The 19271-nt window shown below is 44.6% G+C and overlaps 1 protein-coding gene across 1 annotated transcript in view; it reads right to left on the reverse strand.

Moving 5' to 3' along the window:
• Nucleotides 1-19271, reverse strand: part of TELO2 (telomere maintenance 2) — a 659928-nt gene that overhangs the window by 552621 nt on the left and 88036 nt on the right. Inside the window, exon 7 of the mRNA XM_078662940.1 lies at nucleotides 11570-11638. Coding sequence (XP_078519066.1) covers nucleotides 11570-11638 — 69 coding nt within the window. The remainder of the gene's footprint in view (nucleotides 1-11569; nucleotides 11639-19271) is intronic.

The raw sequence follows: 19271 nt of genomic DNA on the forward strand, positions 1-19271 counted from the left end.
TGGTCTGATCATTCCATTATTTCATTTTCTATTTTTTCAGCCTCGACTGACAAACTGCCTCTACCCAAAAATATACTAGCTCGTAGCTGGAACCAAACGGACCTTAACTCCCTCTCGATCTCCCTGGCCTCCTCAGCACCTGATCTTACCAACCTCTCTTTGGACTCACAGACAGAAGTCATCAGCACCTGGCTCTCCTCTTCCTGCGACAAGGTCGCCCCGCTCAAGAAGGTCAAATCCGTCCGCCCCTACGACGCTCATAAATGGTTCACCAGGGAGCTCAAAGACCTCAAACTCGATCTTAGGCGATCGGAACGCCATTGGAGACGACATTATTGTCCCACTCTCTGTGCTAAATATAGACTCCTCCTCAACGACTACAAAAAAGCGATCCTTGCGGCCAAAACTAAGTACTTCACCGAGAGAGTTGCCCTCTCCGCTAATAAACCCCGAGACATTTTCTCCCTGGTCCATAGTCTTGCCACCTCTGACCGCACCAGCACTAGTCTTGTTCCATCCCAGACCCTCTGCTCTTCACTCAATGACTACTTCATTGACAAGATTGCCAACATAAAGGCCAATATTCCCAAGGTGCATCAATCTGGTGTTTCCTGCCCCCTCCTTCCACCCTCTTCCTTTCTGGATCACTTTCCCCCCATTTCCACGGACCGTTTCCTCAATCTGCTTACGAAAGTCAAGTCCGGTTCTCCGGTGGATTGTGCTCCGGCACGGATTCTCAAAACTCTCTTCCTCAGCTGCCCTGCTCCTCCCCTTGCCCTTCTCCACGCTTCCCTGGCCTTGGGTTCTGTTCCTTCCTCCTTCAAAACCGCCATAGTCTTACCTATTCTTAAAAAACCTGGTCTTGACCCTTCTCTTCTCTCTAATTTCAGGCCCATCTCTCTTCTTCCTTACCTGGGTAAGATCCTTGAAAGCTACGTTACATCTTGCCTGTCCACTTATGTCGAGGAGAACCACCTTTTGGCCTCCCATCAGGCGGGTTTTCGCCCAGGACACTCCACGGAGACAGTGGTCATTGCGGTCCTGGACGAACTTAAGGGGAAAGCTGACATCAATCTTCCCCAAGCCCTGGTCCTCCTCGATTTGTCCGCTGCGTTTGACACGGTCGATCATTCCATCCTTCTCGACCGTGTCAGCGCAGCGGGCGTTCGGGGCGCTGCCTTTTCTTGGCTGGCGTCCTTTCTTCAGGGTAGGTCCCAAGCGGTCCACCTCTCGGGTTACTCCGCTCCCCCCCGTTTGGTCTCCTGTGGGGTCCCCCAAGGTTCCTCCCTTTCCCCTCTTCTTTTCAATCTTTATATTTACCCTCTTATCATCTCTCTTCGCGAGCTGGGGGTCTCGGTGTATAATTACGCGGATGACCTCCAGCTCGTCTTTGATCTTTCCTCCCCCTCTGACTCTCTTCCTAAGTTCTGTTCTACCTTAGTCTTTATTTCTGAATGGATGAGCATCAACCATTTGAAGCTCAATCCGGACAAGACGGAGCTTGTCCTCACGGGTGGTCCCTTAAATCCATGGTCCACGGTTCACTGGCCCCCTTCCTTCGGTTCCCCCCCTTCACCGGTCTCCTCCGTTCGGACCCTGGGCATCAAGGTCAGTCATGACCTAACTATGCATGCCCAAGTTAGTTCCGTTGTATCTTCTTGCTTTCTATCCCTTCGCCTCATTCGGAAGATCTCTCGATATTTTTCTGCGGACGCCCTCAAATCGATAGTCATGGCTCTTATTACCTCCCGCCTTGACTATGGGAATGGCCTGTACGTGGGCATACCTGCCTACGAAACCCGCCGTCTTCAGGCCATCCAAAACCAAGCAGCCCGCCTTATTCTTCGTCTCCCCAAATCTTCCCACATCACCTCCGCACTCAAGTCCCTCCATTGGCTCCCAGTGCATCTTAGATCTTTTTTTAAATTGGCCTGCCTGGCATTTCGGGCGCACACCCACTCAGCTCCCCTCTTTATCAGCTCTCTCATCACTCCCTATGCCCCTAGCCGCACTCTCCGCTCCTCCTCTCTGTCCCTTTTGCACGTCCCCCGCTTCCGCAAATCGAGAACGGGGGGCACCCGTTTCTCGGTTTCGGCCCCTCGGTTCTGGAACAGTCTTCCTCTTTCCATTCGTTCCATCCCCATTTACACCCACTTCCGTAAAGCCTTAAAAACATTCCTGTTTTCTCAGGCATTCCCCGGTTAGTTCCCTCGGATCCCCTCATTGAGTCTGATCTAGTCCCCAGCGCCAGGAAGCCGCTTGGCCGCAGTGCGCTTTATTAAGTTTCTTTTTTCATTTCATTTCATTCCAGTTCTTGAGGTCGGTGGGGTCCGCTGTTGGTTTCTTCAGGAGGGCGCTGAGCTCGGCGTGCTTCCAGGTCTCCGGGAAGGTGGCGGTGTTGAATGAGGTGTTGATGATGTCCCGAAGTTGGGGTGCGATGATGGAGTCGGCCTTGTTGAAGACGTGGTGGGGGCAGGGGTCGGTTGGTGATCCGGAGTGGATGGTGTTCATTGTGCGGGTGGTGTCTTCGGTGCTGATCGGGGTCCAGGCGCACAGGGTGGTGGTGGGGGGCGTTGGTTCGCTGGTTGGGTGCGTGGTTGGTGCGTCGAAGCTGTTGTGTATATCGGCGATCTTGCGGTGGAAGAACGAGGCGAGTGAGTCGCATAGGTCTTGCGAGGGAGTGATGTCGTTGTTTCCGGCGCTGGGGTTGGAGAACTCTTTGACGATGCTGAAGAGTTCCTTGCTGTTGTGGGCGCTGTTGTCCAGTCGTTCTTTGAATGCTGTCTTCTTGGTGGTGCGGATCAGCTGGTGGTGTTTGTTGGTGGCGTGCTTGAGGGCCGTCATGTTGTCCGTGGTCAGGTCCTGGCGCCAGGCTTTCTCGAGGGTTAGTTTTTTACATATGTCAATATTGTTCTGTTTTGTTGTAAGGTTTTTTCAAATTATTAGTTATTGATCACATTTCATGTATTTTTGTATAGTGTAAATATGTATAATAGATAAGTGTCTTTGTGTGTTTTGATGTACCTCCTTCGACAAATTTTGATAAAATTGAAAAATTGTTTGGTATAAATAAAAGTACCTTGTTGAATTTGACAGTGAGCGTTTTCAACTTTCCATAAATGTGGATCTAAACGTAGGTGGTTAGGCAAAGTTTTGGGTGTTTTTGCTTAAGATAAGGTCCAGCCTTCCCACCTGTCCTTATGGGCCTAGCTCCTTTTGTTTCACTTACTCTTTCTCGAGGGTGCGGCAGTTCTTCTTGGAGGTCTTGAGTTCGTCAGTGAACCAGGAGGCTTTCTTACTGCCGGGTCTGCTGGGAGGGTCCTTCAGTACCAGGGGGCTTTCTTACTGCCGGGTCGGCTGGGAGGGTCCTTCAGTGGTGCGAGGTCATCTGCGCAGTTGGTGAGCCACTGTGTGAGGTTGCTGGCTGCTTTGTTGGGGTCAGTTGTGCTGGCGGGAGGGTTCTGGCGGAGGGAGGTGGTGAGCTGCTCGGCGGTGATCTTCTTCCAGCTCCTGCGAGGACCCTGTTGTGGGTGGTGGTTTTTCTGAAGCTGAATTGGATGCAGCTGTGGTCAGTGGAGTGGCTGAAGGAGATGTGCTTGCTGGAGGAGAAGACGGGGTCAAGCGTGTGGCCGGCGTAGTGGGTGGGGGTGTTCACCAGTTGCTTGAGTCCGAGGTTAGCGAGGTTATCCAGCAGGGTGGCGGTGTTGCGGTCCTTGTTGTTCTCCAGGTGGAAGTTGAGGTCCCCTAGGAGGATGTAGTCGGCGGAGGGGAGGGCGTGCGGGTTGATGAAGTCGGCGATGTCTTCGCTGAATTGGGTGCGTGGTCCCGGGGGTCTGTAGATGAGGGTGCCTCTGAGGGTGGTCTTGGGGTCGTTGTGTATCTGGGAGTGGAGGTGTTCGGCGGCGGTGAAGGTGTCGTCGGGGTTGGTCGTGATGCGGATGGTATTCTTGTGTACAATGGCGATGACTCCTCCAGTCTGGTTGACGCGGTCCTTTCGGGTGATCTTGTATCCGTCCGGGATGGCTATGGCGATGTCAGGCGCTGAGGAGGCGTTCATCCAGGTTTCTGTGAGGAAGGCGACGTCTGGTGACGTTGTTTCGAGCAGGTTCCAGAGTTCGACGGCATGTCTGTGGACAGAGCGGGTGTTGAGCAGGATGCACTTGAGGTGGTTGTTGTTGGTGCTCGGCTTGTCGGGTGCGGTGCAGGTCCGGAGGCAGGTGAATTTGCAGGCTTGGCAGGTGAAGGGCCCGTGGGAGTGTTTCGGGGTGGCTCGGTAGCAGGCGGGGTTTCGACCGGCGTTGAGTGCGTGGAGGGTGGCGGCGTCGTAGGTCTGTCGTGTGGTCTGGCGTCGTCGGGTGCCAGGGGTCCTGGCGCTGGGCGTGGTCCAGGCGCGGACGGGCGCGGACGGGCGCAGACGGGCTTGCCTTTGGCGCGCCTTCGGCGCACAATCGGCACGCCCGCTGCGCGTGACCTCTGCGCGTGCGCGCGGGCTCCATATGAGGCGAAGTGGGAGGGAGGAGCAGGTGGGAGGCGGGAGCGGGGCGGCCAATGGGGTAGCGGAGGTGAAAGGGGGCGGGGGTGCGGGAGATCGGCGGCGGGAAGCGGGTGGGGTCAAACCAGGGGGATAAGCTTATCGGGCCCAACTCCAATCTAATTGGCAGAGGTGGAAATAAGAAACACAGTCACAGGCAGCAAGACAAGAAATTACAAGGGGGCAACTACAATCTAAATGGCAGTGGAAACAAGAAACACAGTCACAAGGCAGCAAGACACAAAATTGCAAGGGGGCAACACAAGGGAACAGCGGAATTACGTAGCCAGAAGCGGGGAGAGAACGAGCAGCGGCGAGGGCGCCCAGCAGGGCGAGACGCGCTACAGCTGGAGGGCCGTGCGGCGTGGGGGGGGTGTCCTGAGGTCAGGTCACACTCGCCTACGCCGCGCGGGCTCCATATGAGGCGAAGTGGAAGGGAGGAGCAGCTGGGAGGCGGGAGCGGGGCGGCCAATGGGGTAGCGGAGGCGAATGGGGGCGGGGGTGCGGGAGATCGGCGGCGGGAAGCGGGTGGGGTCACACCAGGGGGATAAGCTTATCGGGCCCAACTCCAATCTAATTGGCAGAGGTGGCAATAAGAAACACAGTCACAGGCAGCAAGACAAGAAATTACAAGGGGGCAACTACAGTCTAATTGGCAGTGGGGGAAATAAGAAACACAGTCACAGGCACCAAGCACGAAATTACAAGGGGGCAACTACAATCTAAATGGCAGTGGAAATAATAAACACAGTCACAAGGCAGCAAGACACGAAATTGCAAGGGGGCAACACAAGGGAACAGCGGAATTACGTAGCCAGAAGTGGGGAGAGAACGAGCAGCGGTGAGGGCGCCCAGCAGGGCGAGACGCGCTACAGCTGGAGGGCCGTGCGGCGTGGGGGGGTGTCCTGAGGTCAGGTCACCAGTATCCGATGGTCAATATATTTGATATATGTAGTGCCCGCAGCGCCTTAATTACACATGGTTGTAGAAATCAGTAGTTCAAGCTTTGAGGCAAAATGGTTAAAACACATCATTATCATACATTTAAAGAACAGTGAGCGATTATGAGCCAAGCCATTTCTTCATTTCTCAAGCCCAAGCGTTTGATAACACTTGGGAAAAAGAAAGAAAGGAGTCATAAAAATAAGTCTTAATATCTTAAACTGACTAACCTTTCACAAACCCCTAAATGCATTACCAAATAGTATCAACACACAATAGCTTATATCTGGCACAAAAAACATGAGAGTTAGGGGTACTGGGCTAACGAACCTTCGACTATGCCAAAGCAAAATTCATAAAAGTATATATAATGTTAATAAACAACCACCGCAAGCACGAATTTTGTTATTGTCAAGCAGATATGTATACAGATCTTAAGACCGCCAAATAAGATTTACCACCACGAATGTGCAAAGCAATTTGATCCCCGTGGGCATTTGTTTTAAACCCCATGAGACGCAGAATTAGTTGTAATCATGAGATGTACAGGCGACCTAATAAATTCACTCAATATGTATGTAGCAAACGTCACGTCTATCCTGCAAGGTCTAGAACGTGCGATACGGCCCAAAGCATGCATGTATGCATCTTTATAAATGTGCTCCCTCAATACATATGTAGAGAGAAGAGCTCCAGGGCTCGTAAGACAGAGCATAGCTCCAAAATGTACGTACTGTGAATCATGATCAGCAGTAAAGTGCACTTATCCATGAATGGCATAAAAACGACCGCCCTCAGAGTCGGTGTGCAAGATAAAAGTCAAACAGGTCTCTAGTCCTACTTCGGTTCTTATACCACAGGCAGGTAATGGGATTGTTATTCATGCCAGAAAGAATATCCTAAAGGCGGAGAGTCCAGGAGACGTGCGAGACGGGGTGGGGGGAGTTGGGGTGGGCTGGGGAAAGGTTAAGACTTAAGTCCTATGAGATCAATGTTACACAACTCAGATGTGATACACGATAGTACATGGGACAGACCACTCTATGGCTGATTATTTTAGTATATTCTGATCCTGTTTAAATGCTCCCGGTGTATTGCAAAAGCAATATTGTGAAACTGATACCACTTAAGTCTGCCGAAGTTTATTGTGGGAGAAAAAACAAAAAGACTGTACATTGATGGAACTGACTGGTTATATAATGTGGTAAACCTTGCAGTCGCAAATAAAGAGTTTAAAAAAATATATATATACCACAGGCAGGTAGTGCGTTTTACCGCTTCTGTTCGAGTGTAAAGAAAAATAAAGAATTCAAACCAATAAGAAATCTCTTGACCAACGCTGTGAATCTGATCATTTGTTATTTTTATTTGTGTGTTGCCTCTCTAATATGCAAATATTACACTTACTTATTGTGTTCACAACCTCGAGCTGAGCCGAGTGATCCTATAGGATGGCGTACAAAATGGTGTTAAAGAGGGGTGACAGATCTATTAATATCAAAGCTGCCACACATTCTTCATTCAGTATAAAACTGATATCATTAGTAACCTTTGCCAAAACTGATTTCATATTTTTCGAAAACCTAATTGAGTTGGATGAATATAGTGGTGATCTCCTAAAAAGCTTCTCAGTTGTTTATTAACAAGTGATTCGGTTATCTTACAAAAAGGGATAGATTAACAATCTTATCATAGAAAGAGTCTGACAGTTTGCTACATTGTTCTTGTGAGGGCTCCATTTAATTGTCCTCCGTAGGATGTACCATACATTTGTACAAGATACACTTCTCTCGCTTAGGGTTTTTGAAGTCATCATAATCAGTTTTCTCTTTATTGACCAATCATTTGTAAAACTGGAGTTCACTTTTGTACTCACTCCTACTTTGTTGATTATAGTACTTCTTCCATTTTAGCTGAATTTAAAGTATCAGTGTGACATAGGGCGGTAGGTGTTTTTCTTTCAATCTGAATGAATTTAGGGAATAAGTTTATCCAAAGAAGACAATATCCACATTATCCACCTTATCAGAGTTGGTTACAAGCTCAGAATCAATATGTTGGGGGCTGGAATTATGAATACTTGTATTTCAAGCCTCTTTAGGATTGTAACTGACCATATGAGATTTTCTCCTTCAAGCTGATACCGAATAGAATCAGCTTATGATCTGACCAAATAAGAGGTACCGTGCTTTTGTGTCAACTTAGTGTGGGAGGGCCAATGACGTACTCCAGTGCATGCCCTGCAAAATGCGTGGGGCCTCTGCATAGTAGTACCAAGTTCACTGCAATAATTGACCAAGTGTAGTGTTTCCATATTGGATGTGTCATCACCTTTTTTATTAAAAATCGTCCAATACCACTAAGTGGTCAGTATTTGGTAGACATGTGACAAGTCACCAAAAGAGATGGAGTCAAATTGTACATGGACCCTGATGGCCTATAAACTAAAATACATTTGAAGCATATCTAAGCTGAGATATTGTCTATTTGAAAGATCACTTCCTGATGATGACGTATCAGTATGACTAGTGTAGCCACAATTCCTTCGTCGTTGGGCGTACATATCAGCCCATGTGTACACCTCTTCCAACTTGTAGTCAAGAGTGTCTCTCTTGAACTTCCTAATCTTTCTCTCATTGATTTCTTGAGTGTGTTTTTGGATTTGTTCATTTAGTTCCTCTAATGTTTTTGAGAATTCCTCCTCTGATACCATGGTAGACAATTCTTGAGAGATCTCCTCTATTTCTTTGTTGAGTTCTCCTAAGATGTTTGATAGCTCTTCTATGATCAGTAAAATCAAATCTAATGAACATTTGTTCAGGATAGCATACCATTTGTCTTGAAATCTTTTGGAGTTTTTGCATAAAGAAGGTTTCAAAGCAATTCGTAGTCCCCTGGGAATTCGCTGTGCTCTATGATATTTAATCAATGTACTCGCATGGAGTTTTTGGTTAAGTTGTCTTTTAGATAAATATAGCAATTGTTTTATGTTTTGTTCTTTGGTTCGGATAGTCGATGGTTGTGCCAATTCTTCTTGTATTAGAGAATATATTTTAGATGCCTCCTCTTCCCCAAATGCAAAAGTATCTGCTTTGGCTTCAGTACTCCTAGTTATCCTTTCGTATTGCATGTTGTATATTATTTATAAGTTTCAGAATGGTGTGCTACTGAATTCTTGGACAGACGTGAGTAGTACTTGTAAAAATGAATGATTCGTGCACAGCCTCGTTTTCACTTATAGTTTAGAAAAATACTATTCATATGATTAGTTTATTATTATGGGTGGATCAAAGGTAATGCCTCATGTCCAGGGCGTTTCATAAAATATTTCACACGTGATTCCAACAGGCAGTTGGTCCCATCCCTTTGTGCACACCTTCTTGTTCTTGGGTATGATTCCAAGAGCTTCACAGTACATGTTTTCGAAACACTTTTAATGAATTTTCAAAATAAAGTTTTATTGCTTTTGTCTTTTCTTTATTTGTCAAAATAAACTTTTGTAAATGTTGTTGTTTTCACATAGTAACGACGTTTAGAATGCATCTGGCTTCAACTCCTCCTATGCATTTCGGGCATAGAGCCCTTCTTCAGGGAGCATCACTAAAGAAAAATATATATGTATGTGTATAACATATCAACAATAAATCTATATTCTCTAGCTTCACTCTGTTTGTGCATAACATTGTGATACACTCGTGGTAATTGTTCACAACAAACTCACGTCGTGTATAGTGTTAACCTAGTGCCCAAACATTGTGAATAGTGAAGTGTATTGCATGCTTGTGCCAACGCGGACTAAAAAAAATGAATATCAGGGTATAACTTACATGCCCGACGCGTGGTTCTTAAGCATTCAAAAGAGGTTATAGAACTGTAAACAAAAGAAATTATCAGCATATTCAGGTTGGTGGTTATGACTACTAAAAAATAAACAAAATTCTGGTATTGGCCTTTTCTCGTCAGATATACGTACTTACACATGAGACACGAAGTTTGCCGCGTCTACATCGATCGGTTGAAAGCGGTCAGATGAACCCATAACATACAAGGGCACTCGTCCTTGTATGCATTGTGGAAATTGTAATAATATCATAAAGGGCACCACAATAACACACCCAATGAAAGGACAGAACATTAGCTGAAAGTAAATGCTACATGTGACTCTACCCATGTTATATATCTATTGAAATGCCCCTGCGGTAAAGTATATATTGGTAAAACAGAGAGAAAAATCAAAACACGTCTGAATGAACATAAATCCAATATACGTATCCATAATCAAAAAGCTACGGTGGCAGTACATTTCGTAGAAGAACACCATATTGTTACACAATTGAAATTCATTATATTGGAAACTGCGACTAACAGAGAGGGTACTGACATGAACAAATACCTGCTCCAAAGAGAGAACTTTTGGATATTCAAAATGAACTCTATGAAGCCTCATGGACTTAATGACCGAATTGAATTTGGGTGTTACTTGTAAATTGATATTCTTACACATGTATAAGCTCTATTGAAACATGAACACTTTATGGTTTAACCCTTTGGTTCCTTAGAGATGAAGACAACAAACCTGTTCTTTATACTGTAGATATTTACATGACATTACCTCGTGTGCCCGTACATTTACATACATTCTTACACATATCATATTATTTTGGCGATTTTATTTCTTATTTTCCTTTTTTAGCCCGTTTTCTAAATCTGTTGTCACTTTCTATACTCAGCCATATTAGATGTTACTACCTTGCGTTAGTACAATACGTAGTTCGTTTTTTAGTCCGTTTTTTAGCTCTAGTACCACGTGATCGGAGGTAGACGTCCTATCAGGACCGCTTACACACCATTACAAGGAAGCTACATACCGATCGATGTAGACTTGAGAGTCACTAAGATTCTGAACGCTGAAGATTTAAGAGATTCTCGTGTCTCATATGTAAGTACCTATATCTGACTAGAAAAGGCCAATACCAGAATTTTGTGTATTTTTTAGTAGTCATAACCGCCAACCTGAATATGCTGATAATTTCTTTTGTTTACAGTTCTATAACCTCTTTTGAATGCTTAAGAACCACAAGTCTGGCATGTAAGTTATACCCTGATATTCATTTTTTTGAGTCCGCGTTGGCACAAGCATGTAATACACTTCACTATTCACAATTTTTGGGCACTAGGTTAATTTAACACTATACACGAAGTGAGTTTGTTATGAACAATTACCACGAGTGTATCACAATGTTATGCACAAACAGAGTGAAGTTAGAGAATATAGATTTATTGTTGATATGTTATACACATACATATATATATATTTCTTAAGTGATGCTTCCTGAAGAAGGGCTCTATGTCCGAAATGCATAGGAGGAGTTGAAGCCAGATGCATTCTAAACGTCGTTACTATGTGAAAACAACAAAATTTACAAAAGTTTATTTTGACAAATTAAGAAAAGACAAAAGCAATAAAACTTTATTTTGAAAATTCATTGAAAGTGTTTTGAAAACATTTACTGTGGAGCTCTTGGAATCATACCCAAGGACAAGAAGGTGTGCACAAAGGGATGGGACCAACTGCCTGTTGGAATCACGTGTGAAAAAGTTCAAGCAGTAACATTCATCTTTAAACATGAATTGCTACAAACTTTCCTGCCCAAGGTGTACTATAATCCCAGAAATAAAGGGAATGCACGAAAATATAACAGGGGAGCGTGGAAGGTGGACCAGTTCTGGAATCATTTTGTGCATGTAGGATAACTTTGAACCAGTCCTACCTGTCTTGTTCTCAATGTGTGTGGTAAACTCTGACACGATGTAGCTATTCTGAATTTAAGAGAGGGCTTCATGGGCCCTCTCTGAGCTGGATCTATTTTATGTATGTGAGGGAAGCTCTCACTGTGCTGTACTGCAACATGTGTGTGCACTTAAACCACTGTGAACTCACCTCCACAGTTTCTACTTTCAGTGAACAATAACAAAAAAATATATATATATATATATATATATATATATATATATATATATATATATATATATATATATATTACAGCAATATGTCAAAAATGAAGCATACTTAGAAAAAAAAGCAGAGCTACTAACCTTCATCAGGAAAGGACGTCGACTGCCATCAAGTGCCAGGTATCCCATAATACACTGCAGCATTTCAGTCTGTGATGTAAAGAACATTGAGGAAGTTAGTTGTAACGTATGGAAAACATTGGATTGTCACATCTCAGTCAACACTTTCAGTGCTTTTACTGAACCCATGTAAACCTCACAATGCAAGCTGCTCCTTCTGCTGGGGCTAACAAGATGGCCCTTGCTCCTACAATGAAGGGCAGCCCTGCCCTGTAACAAAGGAGGATTTTCTCAACTTCATGTACAGGCTGAGATGAAATATAAGGGGCTTTAAGCTACATAAGAAGAGTGGGTTCCTGAATAAACAGTAATAAATATAGGGGTAAATGGGGACTGCCTGATGATGTGAGTTACAATGGCAGCTGCTATCACCTTAGTGAAGAGCTGGATGGCAAAGACACATGCCTGTACAGGTAGTGTACTCCAACCTGTCGCACCTCGTGGGAGCCTCGTGTGCCGGAGTGACAGTCAAACATGGTATTAAGGGTCCGTCAGATCGATAACACACAGAAAATAAGCAGTACGTAGTGGCAAGAAGTGGGTAACAGTCCCCAACTTGCATGATGACCAACCTTGAATGATTTGTAGAAGAGCAAACTGTTTCACACTGGTTCTGATCTGTGATTTTCCAAGGCCAACTTTAACACCTGTTTCCCTTAATACATATACAGCCAGATGCATCAACCTAAAAACCGGTCGCAAACGGGCAGATTCTCAGAATCTGCCCCTTTGCGACCGGTATTTTTGCATTTGGGATGCATCATCCCAAATGCAAAAATCGCAATTAAGGAATCTCTAAATTGAGATTCCTTAAATTGCGATTGCATTTAAGGAATCCCAAATTGAGATTCCTTAAATGCAATGCATCAAACAAAAATAAATAGCGATTTCGCAAATAGGAGTAGCAAATTACCATGAAGTTTAACTTCATTTTAATTTGCAAAAACATTGAAATATGCACTAAAGTGCATTTTTCAAAGTTCCATTTTACACACACATGTGTGTGTGCAAGATGTACCCATATGCAGATTTCAGGGGTGCAACTTGCGAATCGCAAATTGAGAATGTCTTCCCATTCATTCCTATGGGCCTAGGTATTGCTTAATTGCGATTCGCAATTTGCGAGTCGCAATTAAGGAAAGTGTAGGAATCGCTATTTTGATAGCGATTCCAAAATGCATAGGCTTTTTCGATTCCTAAATAGCGATTCCTTAAAAATCGCTATTTAGGAATCGCAATGCCATCTGTTGATGCATCTGGCTGATAGAGCAGTAATTCAAGATTCCCTCTCCCTTAGGCAAGAGTTTAACTACTTTCTGAATCGGTAACTTCAGCACTTCTGCTAGCAGCTAATGAGAAACTATGTGACCAGAGAGCAGGATGGACAGAGAAAATGGAAGCAGGTTAAGCTACAACCAGTAACCCACCAATAAACAAGTTACATATGCTGTGGTTAATACCCCTTTAGGTGGATCTATTGCGGGGGGGGGAAATTGATTAGGTCCTCATCCTAGGAAATATTAGTTGTAATTGTAGGAAGGTATGATCCTTCTGCATGGTTACCCCCACTTTTTGCCTGGTGCTGTAATGGTTTCTGACTAGTCTAACTGGGATCCTGCTAATCAGGACCCCAGTCTGTACTTTCTCCCTTAAATTGACTGTGGCGAGTACCTAGGTACATCCCAGATTGGTTACTGGTGTATACTTATAAGTCACTAGTATATGGTGCTAAGGTACCCAGGGCATAGGTACCCCAGAGGTCTCCCATGGGCTGAAGCATGTATTAGGACACCCATGAGAGACCACTCAAATTGTGACTACGGGCCTGCCATTGCAGCCTGTGTAAGCTTGTGCTAGCACCACTTACCTGGCAACAGATATAGGTTTCCCTATATCGGCGGTCACTACACTTAAAACTTTTAAGTCATCCCTAAAGCAGGCCTTTTCAATCCTGAAGGCAGGGTGCTCGGTTCTATGTGTAAGCAGAACACCCCTACAACCTTTGGAGTCCATTCTCCCGGGTTGCAAGTGCATCAGCCATTATGATACGTAGAGTGGCCATGTGTCATTATGCGATGACCATCTCTAAACTGGCTGTAACAAACCCTGTGGTGTTTGGTATCAAACATGTTGGAATTGTGTGGGAGGTATGATTCCATGCACTGTAAAGCTCCTCCGGGAGTCCCCCAGTGCTCCTAGCCCCACTCTTCTAGACCCAGACAGCAACTATGGCTGCTGCCAACCAGAGACACAAGTCTGCCCTCCTGCTGCTGAGCCATGCTCGAGCAGGGGAAGGCAGGACAAAAGGTATCTTATCACAGGGAGGTGTGACCACCTCCCAGACAAGATTTAGTGTATTGGGGAAGAGTGGGAGCGCTTGCCAGCACCACTCAGTCTGTTTGAGGGGCACATCCTTGCATAGTCCAGTTCAAATCAGCTGAGGGAGCCGTTGGCTCCCACTCTGGTGTGAAACTGGACAAAGGACATGGGAGTAACCTCCCCACTGTCCAAACCCCCCTGGGAGGGAACCTTGAATCGTCCCAACTCTTTCCTTAGGGTACTTAAAAGCGTACCTGTGGGAGGGCCCCTAGATTCATCATGGGACATGATTCATATCAAGTCACCACTTCATCTTCGACCGTATGGGCGCTCTATGTTTTGAGACTGCAAATGGGAAGACTCGTACTGCGCTTGGTCTCTGCACCCTGCTCGTCTGCTGCAAAGTCTGTGCTCCTTACAGGAACCTTTCAAGACCAGTGGGCATCCAAGACACCTGAAGCAATCTCCCTTGGAGTGAAGGAGTCACTTCCCTGCATCTGCAGGCACGCAACTAAGCTGACTGGTCTGCTGATCCTGGGCTCCCACGGTCTCCGAAAGGCTCAGCAACACAGGTGGTGGTTCTTCACACCCCTCGAGGCCTGCCCTGTCCTCTCACCGAGTTTGAGACTAGTATCCCACATCGGAGCCGCAGGAACCGAACCACTCTGCACTGTGTTGACTTGCTGTTGCAAAGGCTTGTTAACTCTCTTCCTCAGAGATATTTGGGGTCCAAGTAGCCTCCACCTCAAGCATCTCCTGTGACCAAGATCTTCGTTCACACCGCATCTCTTACACCGTGGGCCTGATATTTGGTGAGCTGCTCGAGGTCCTCTTGCGACTCCAGTGCCTGAGGATCTTCTTTGATTTCAGCAGGCTCCCCCCACTTGCTCGGGCCTGCTCTGACTCCCCTGCTTGTAGCGAGTCACCTGGACCTTGCTGGTATTGACACTGCACCATTTTCGCTTTCCACGTTGTTTGCGGTTGCCAAGGCTTGTTGGTGCTCCCAACGGTTACCGACCCCTCAACTCTCGACATCCAACGCGGGAAAGCTCATGAATGGCTCCTGGTCTTCCAGAGCGTTGCCTGGTCTACACAGCTGCAGCTCCAAGGTCACCGTCAACTCTCCTGCAACACCCGACATCGGTGGGCATTCGACTTCCGTGCCCCCTGGTCACTCCCGAGTGGCATAGATTCTGTCCTCTCTGCTTGCAGGTACTTCTTATCTTGAATCCACCTTCAGATTCCACTGGACACTTTCCACTTCTTCGCCAGAGGCATCTTCCTGAAGTCCTCCACTGAATGTGACTGCGGTTTCCTGACGCCACCTTGCACCTATGCACTCTGCTTCCCTGGTGTAGGTATCCTGGTTCCTAGGGTATCCACAGGTTGGGTGGCTCTCCAACCTTCTGTCTTACACAAGGTTTCTTCGGGGTCCACTGGGAAGGGGCGGTCTTTAAAATTGCAGCAGCAACATTTCCCATTGACTTGAATTAAGCCCGCAGCCGTGTTCCCACTAAGCACACGGCCTCCGTGAGGTTCCTGGTTACTTACATAGGGTGGTTCCTTGGGTCCCCGGCATTTCTATGTCCTCTGGGTATGGTCTTTACTTGAATCGTAGTTCGCATCTGTCTATTTTAGTACATGGTTTGGTCCCTTCCATGGTGACCACTGTGTAATACGTGCTTCTCACCTGTTTTCTTTGCAAAGTTTTGTGTGCATTTCGTATATCTCCGGGTAGGAGATATTTGTATGTGTTAATTTGTGTCTTGTAATAAATACATATTTTTAAAAATGCAATGTGTGGTTCTTTTTTACTCAATCTATACCAATAAGATTACGTTCTAGTGAAACAAGCTACTTTACACTCCTGGACTAAGCCTGAAGGCTGCTCTCCACAGCTACCACTTAGAGAGCTTTCTAAGGTTATCTAAGACCACTAAAATCACCATAAGGATTATCTGGATTAGTGCAGGGTGCTACACATACGTAAGTGCGCACCATATACTAAGCCATCTTCTCACAGTAATGATCAAAGGGGAATTAGAGGTGAGTCTTTTGCACACTGGAAGAGGGTTTGTAGATATTCTTTGAAGACTTCAATTGCTTTCTCATGTTATGTTGGCAGTGTGAGCCTGATGATTTCTACAGCCAGTAAAGCAGTAGAAACTTTGCAATAAGATGATGCTAGTAAGAACAGTGGCCAGAATCCTGAATGGTTTGAAGTCTACTCGGAAGATATCACTGCCAGGGATGTAGCCACCACTCCAGCCTCCATTGTGATGCTGCTAATCTGATAACTCTTCAACATCAGAGATGAGATCCAACATTTTCATCTTTTCCTCCTGGTTGAAGACAAGCCAGAACGAATATAGTAAGGTCTGAAACTAATTTCTCATTTAGATTCCTACTATAAACACAAACATTTGGAGAAAAACTGAACACCAAACACAATGCAAGAACAGAGCACAAGAAGGCACAAAGCCCTTCAAGATGTACTTATGTTCTTAGGTACTTGATGCTTTAGTACTCTCGTGTTGCGACTTGACAATGTTTTGGTCTGTACGAGGAAGTCGGAAATATGTTTCTAAACAAATCAATAGAGAGAGAACCCATTGGTTGGTCAAGTTACTTCATACCAACCCATTCAACTCATCACCCAACCCTTACAGAGGGGAATCCTATCTCTTATTTAAAAAAGGCTCTCACGCACTAGAAATTCTTAGGGGCATGCTTCATCATCGAGTCCTCACCCAGACACCTACAGTGCCACGGTGGGCCTACCTTGTAATCAAGGGAGCTTTTTTCAATCAAGGTGGGATATAAGAATCTTTAAACTTGAATCGTGCTCCCCCACGCTACAAGGGACTGTCACACAAAAGTAATGTCAAAACAAAGTGTACGTGAAGATCCATGCATAAAATACCAATGATAAGAGTGACTCGAGCACAAGGACATAGAAAATGACAGCAATCTTGGAACAGTATGAACTAATATTGTAAATGGTGGATAGTAACCAGATTTGTTTGTTACAATATTAAGGTCGGCAGTGGGGAAAATTCAGGTCCTCTAACTAACAGGAATGGTTCAGTCCATCTCCCATGACTAAAGTATATGTTATTGAAATGTGTATATTAGCTATTTAATATGCTATGGACACAAAACAGTCATTTTTCACTGGGCATACGGAACAAAGCAGCCCAGTGAAAATGTAGTATTATTCGCTATAAGAGGTCTGAAAATGAGTTGCAATTTGATATATCAATTGTGTAGAAAATGGCAAACGAGTAAACAGGGAGCGGTAGATATCAAAGAAAGGTAACACAAAGAGGAAGTTCAAGTAGAAATTAAGGGAGCGTAGTAACAACATTCTAGACAATAATGAATTTCATAAAATACTAACATATACAAACTAGGACACTATTGTAATGGCTTATAAAAGCAGAACCAAATCCTTCTTATGTGGCCAAGCTTAATGAGGTTGCATGGCATTTCTTTACAACAGGGATCATTGTCCGACATTTCTACATAGAAAGTAATATATGTTGTGACAAGGTTGTATACAATTGGTGGTATTTTGCTGATGATTTCATAACAATTCTTATTCACTATTGTGTGTGTTAAAGAAGAAAGCAATCACAATCCTGAAAATAACTACTCAGTATGTCATATATCTGAACAAGTTTAAAGACTTTTTTACCAGGCACATTATTTTTAGGAAAATTATAATTCACAATGCTCATATTATTACAGTATAGCAACTATTCACTGCCCAAATTGTATTGTAGTTCTCTATCTTGATTTAGACCCATATTCACAGTCCTGAGTCCAGGGTGAAGTAACCTTAATACCCAGTCACCTCCTCTTGGATATATTTCTAATTATCTTTACACCATCAAATGTAACATTACTCTTACTATCACAAGTATATAGTGTTTAGAAAAGGGGTTTCCTTCATCCTGATTACAGATTGCCCAAAGATGCTCCTGTATTCTTTCTTTCAGAAAATAAATTGTGCTGCTTACTTGTATACCACTTCCATGGCACTAAATAATGTAAATTACAACTTAGTTCTGCAATCGATTTAGTCATGTATTTTTTACGTTCTTTTGGTGTTATACTGAAATTCAGTGATATTGAGAATTGGCACATACTGCTACAGCCACATTCATATGATCCTTTGTCTGCCTGTGTAAGATAGTTGATGGTAGAGTTTTCCAGAAAGTCGGTTTCAAAAAGCTATCACATAAATACTCCGCAGCATTTGACTGCGACCAAAGGCGATCATTGCTTTCTTTGATAGGAATGTTTTTAGAGTGCTATCTAATTTTAAGATTTGTAATGTTTGTCTATGGTCAAGCACAACACTCTAGTTTGGTTGTAGGGAGTAATTAGAGCACTTTCCTTCCCCTTCTTTAGGCTTGTGGTGTGATAAAAATGTGTTGTCGGTCCATAGGGATATGGAGGGGCACTGAGAACAGCACTGGAAAGGCGTTGTTTTTAATGCTGTGCATGCATTCTTCATAACAAAGCTTCAAGCGGAAGGGCACAGAGCTCTGGGGAGGGCTCTAGGTCCTGGTAGTGAGGCATCAATGGGAGACTGGTGTTACTGGTATGCTGTCTGGAGAACGAAACAGAGTCCAAAATCTGTCGCGGAGCTGAGTTTTTTCACTGACACGGAGTCCAAACGACCAATTGGGCCCAAAGGAAAGCGCTGCAAGTTGTCGAACACGGTGCTGCGTCGGTATGTGTCTGAATTCAATGGCAAATTTTTTTTTTCACATAAACTTGATGTCCTTGAGTGTTGCCAGGTAAATGAGGAGCCACTATACCTTTTGACTTGAAAGACAGCTTAAAACAAAAACAACTTGCAAACGTCCGTATCCAACACAAGTTGGTAGGAGTATACAGATCAAGTGTATCTACAGCAAAACATGCCAAGATCATTATAAAGTTTCCAACTACCAAGTGAGCCATCCATTTCATTAATGAGATGACAGGGGTATTGACCCGACTGAAAAAATCCAAATGTTCAATTAATTATAGGAATATACCTCATGATACCAAGTCACATATAATAATCCAGGAACGCATTGAGCTTATTTACCTCATAACCAAAGTATATTTAACTGGGTTTACATAACCCCTCCCACACAACTGGAGGTCCAACCAGGTATTATAGGGATATTCCATTAGAATCTGCCTTTTAATGTAGCCCACTGGGGCAATCATTTCACAATAGGCTGTTTAGTGAACACGCCACTCAGTGAATGGGCCATTTGGGGATCAACAGACACCCATCCTTCTCACTAGAGGTAAGTTAAACGTTGAGGAACCTTACTGCCGA

This window comes from Lissotriton helveticus, chromosome 10, assembly GCF_964261635.1.
Source record: "Lissotriton helveticus chromosome 10, aLisHel1.1, whole genome shotgun sequence".
In the NCBI taxonomy this organism is placed as follows: Eukaryota; Metazoa; Chordata; class Amphibia; order Caudata; family Salamandridae; genus Lissotriton; species Lissotriton helveticus.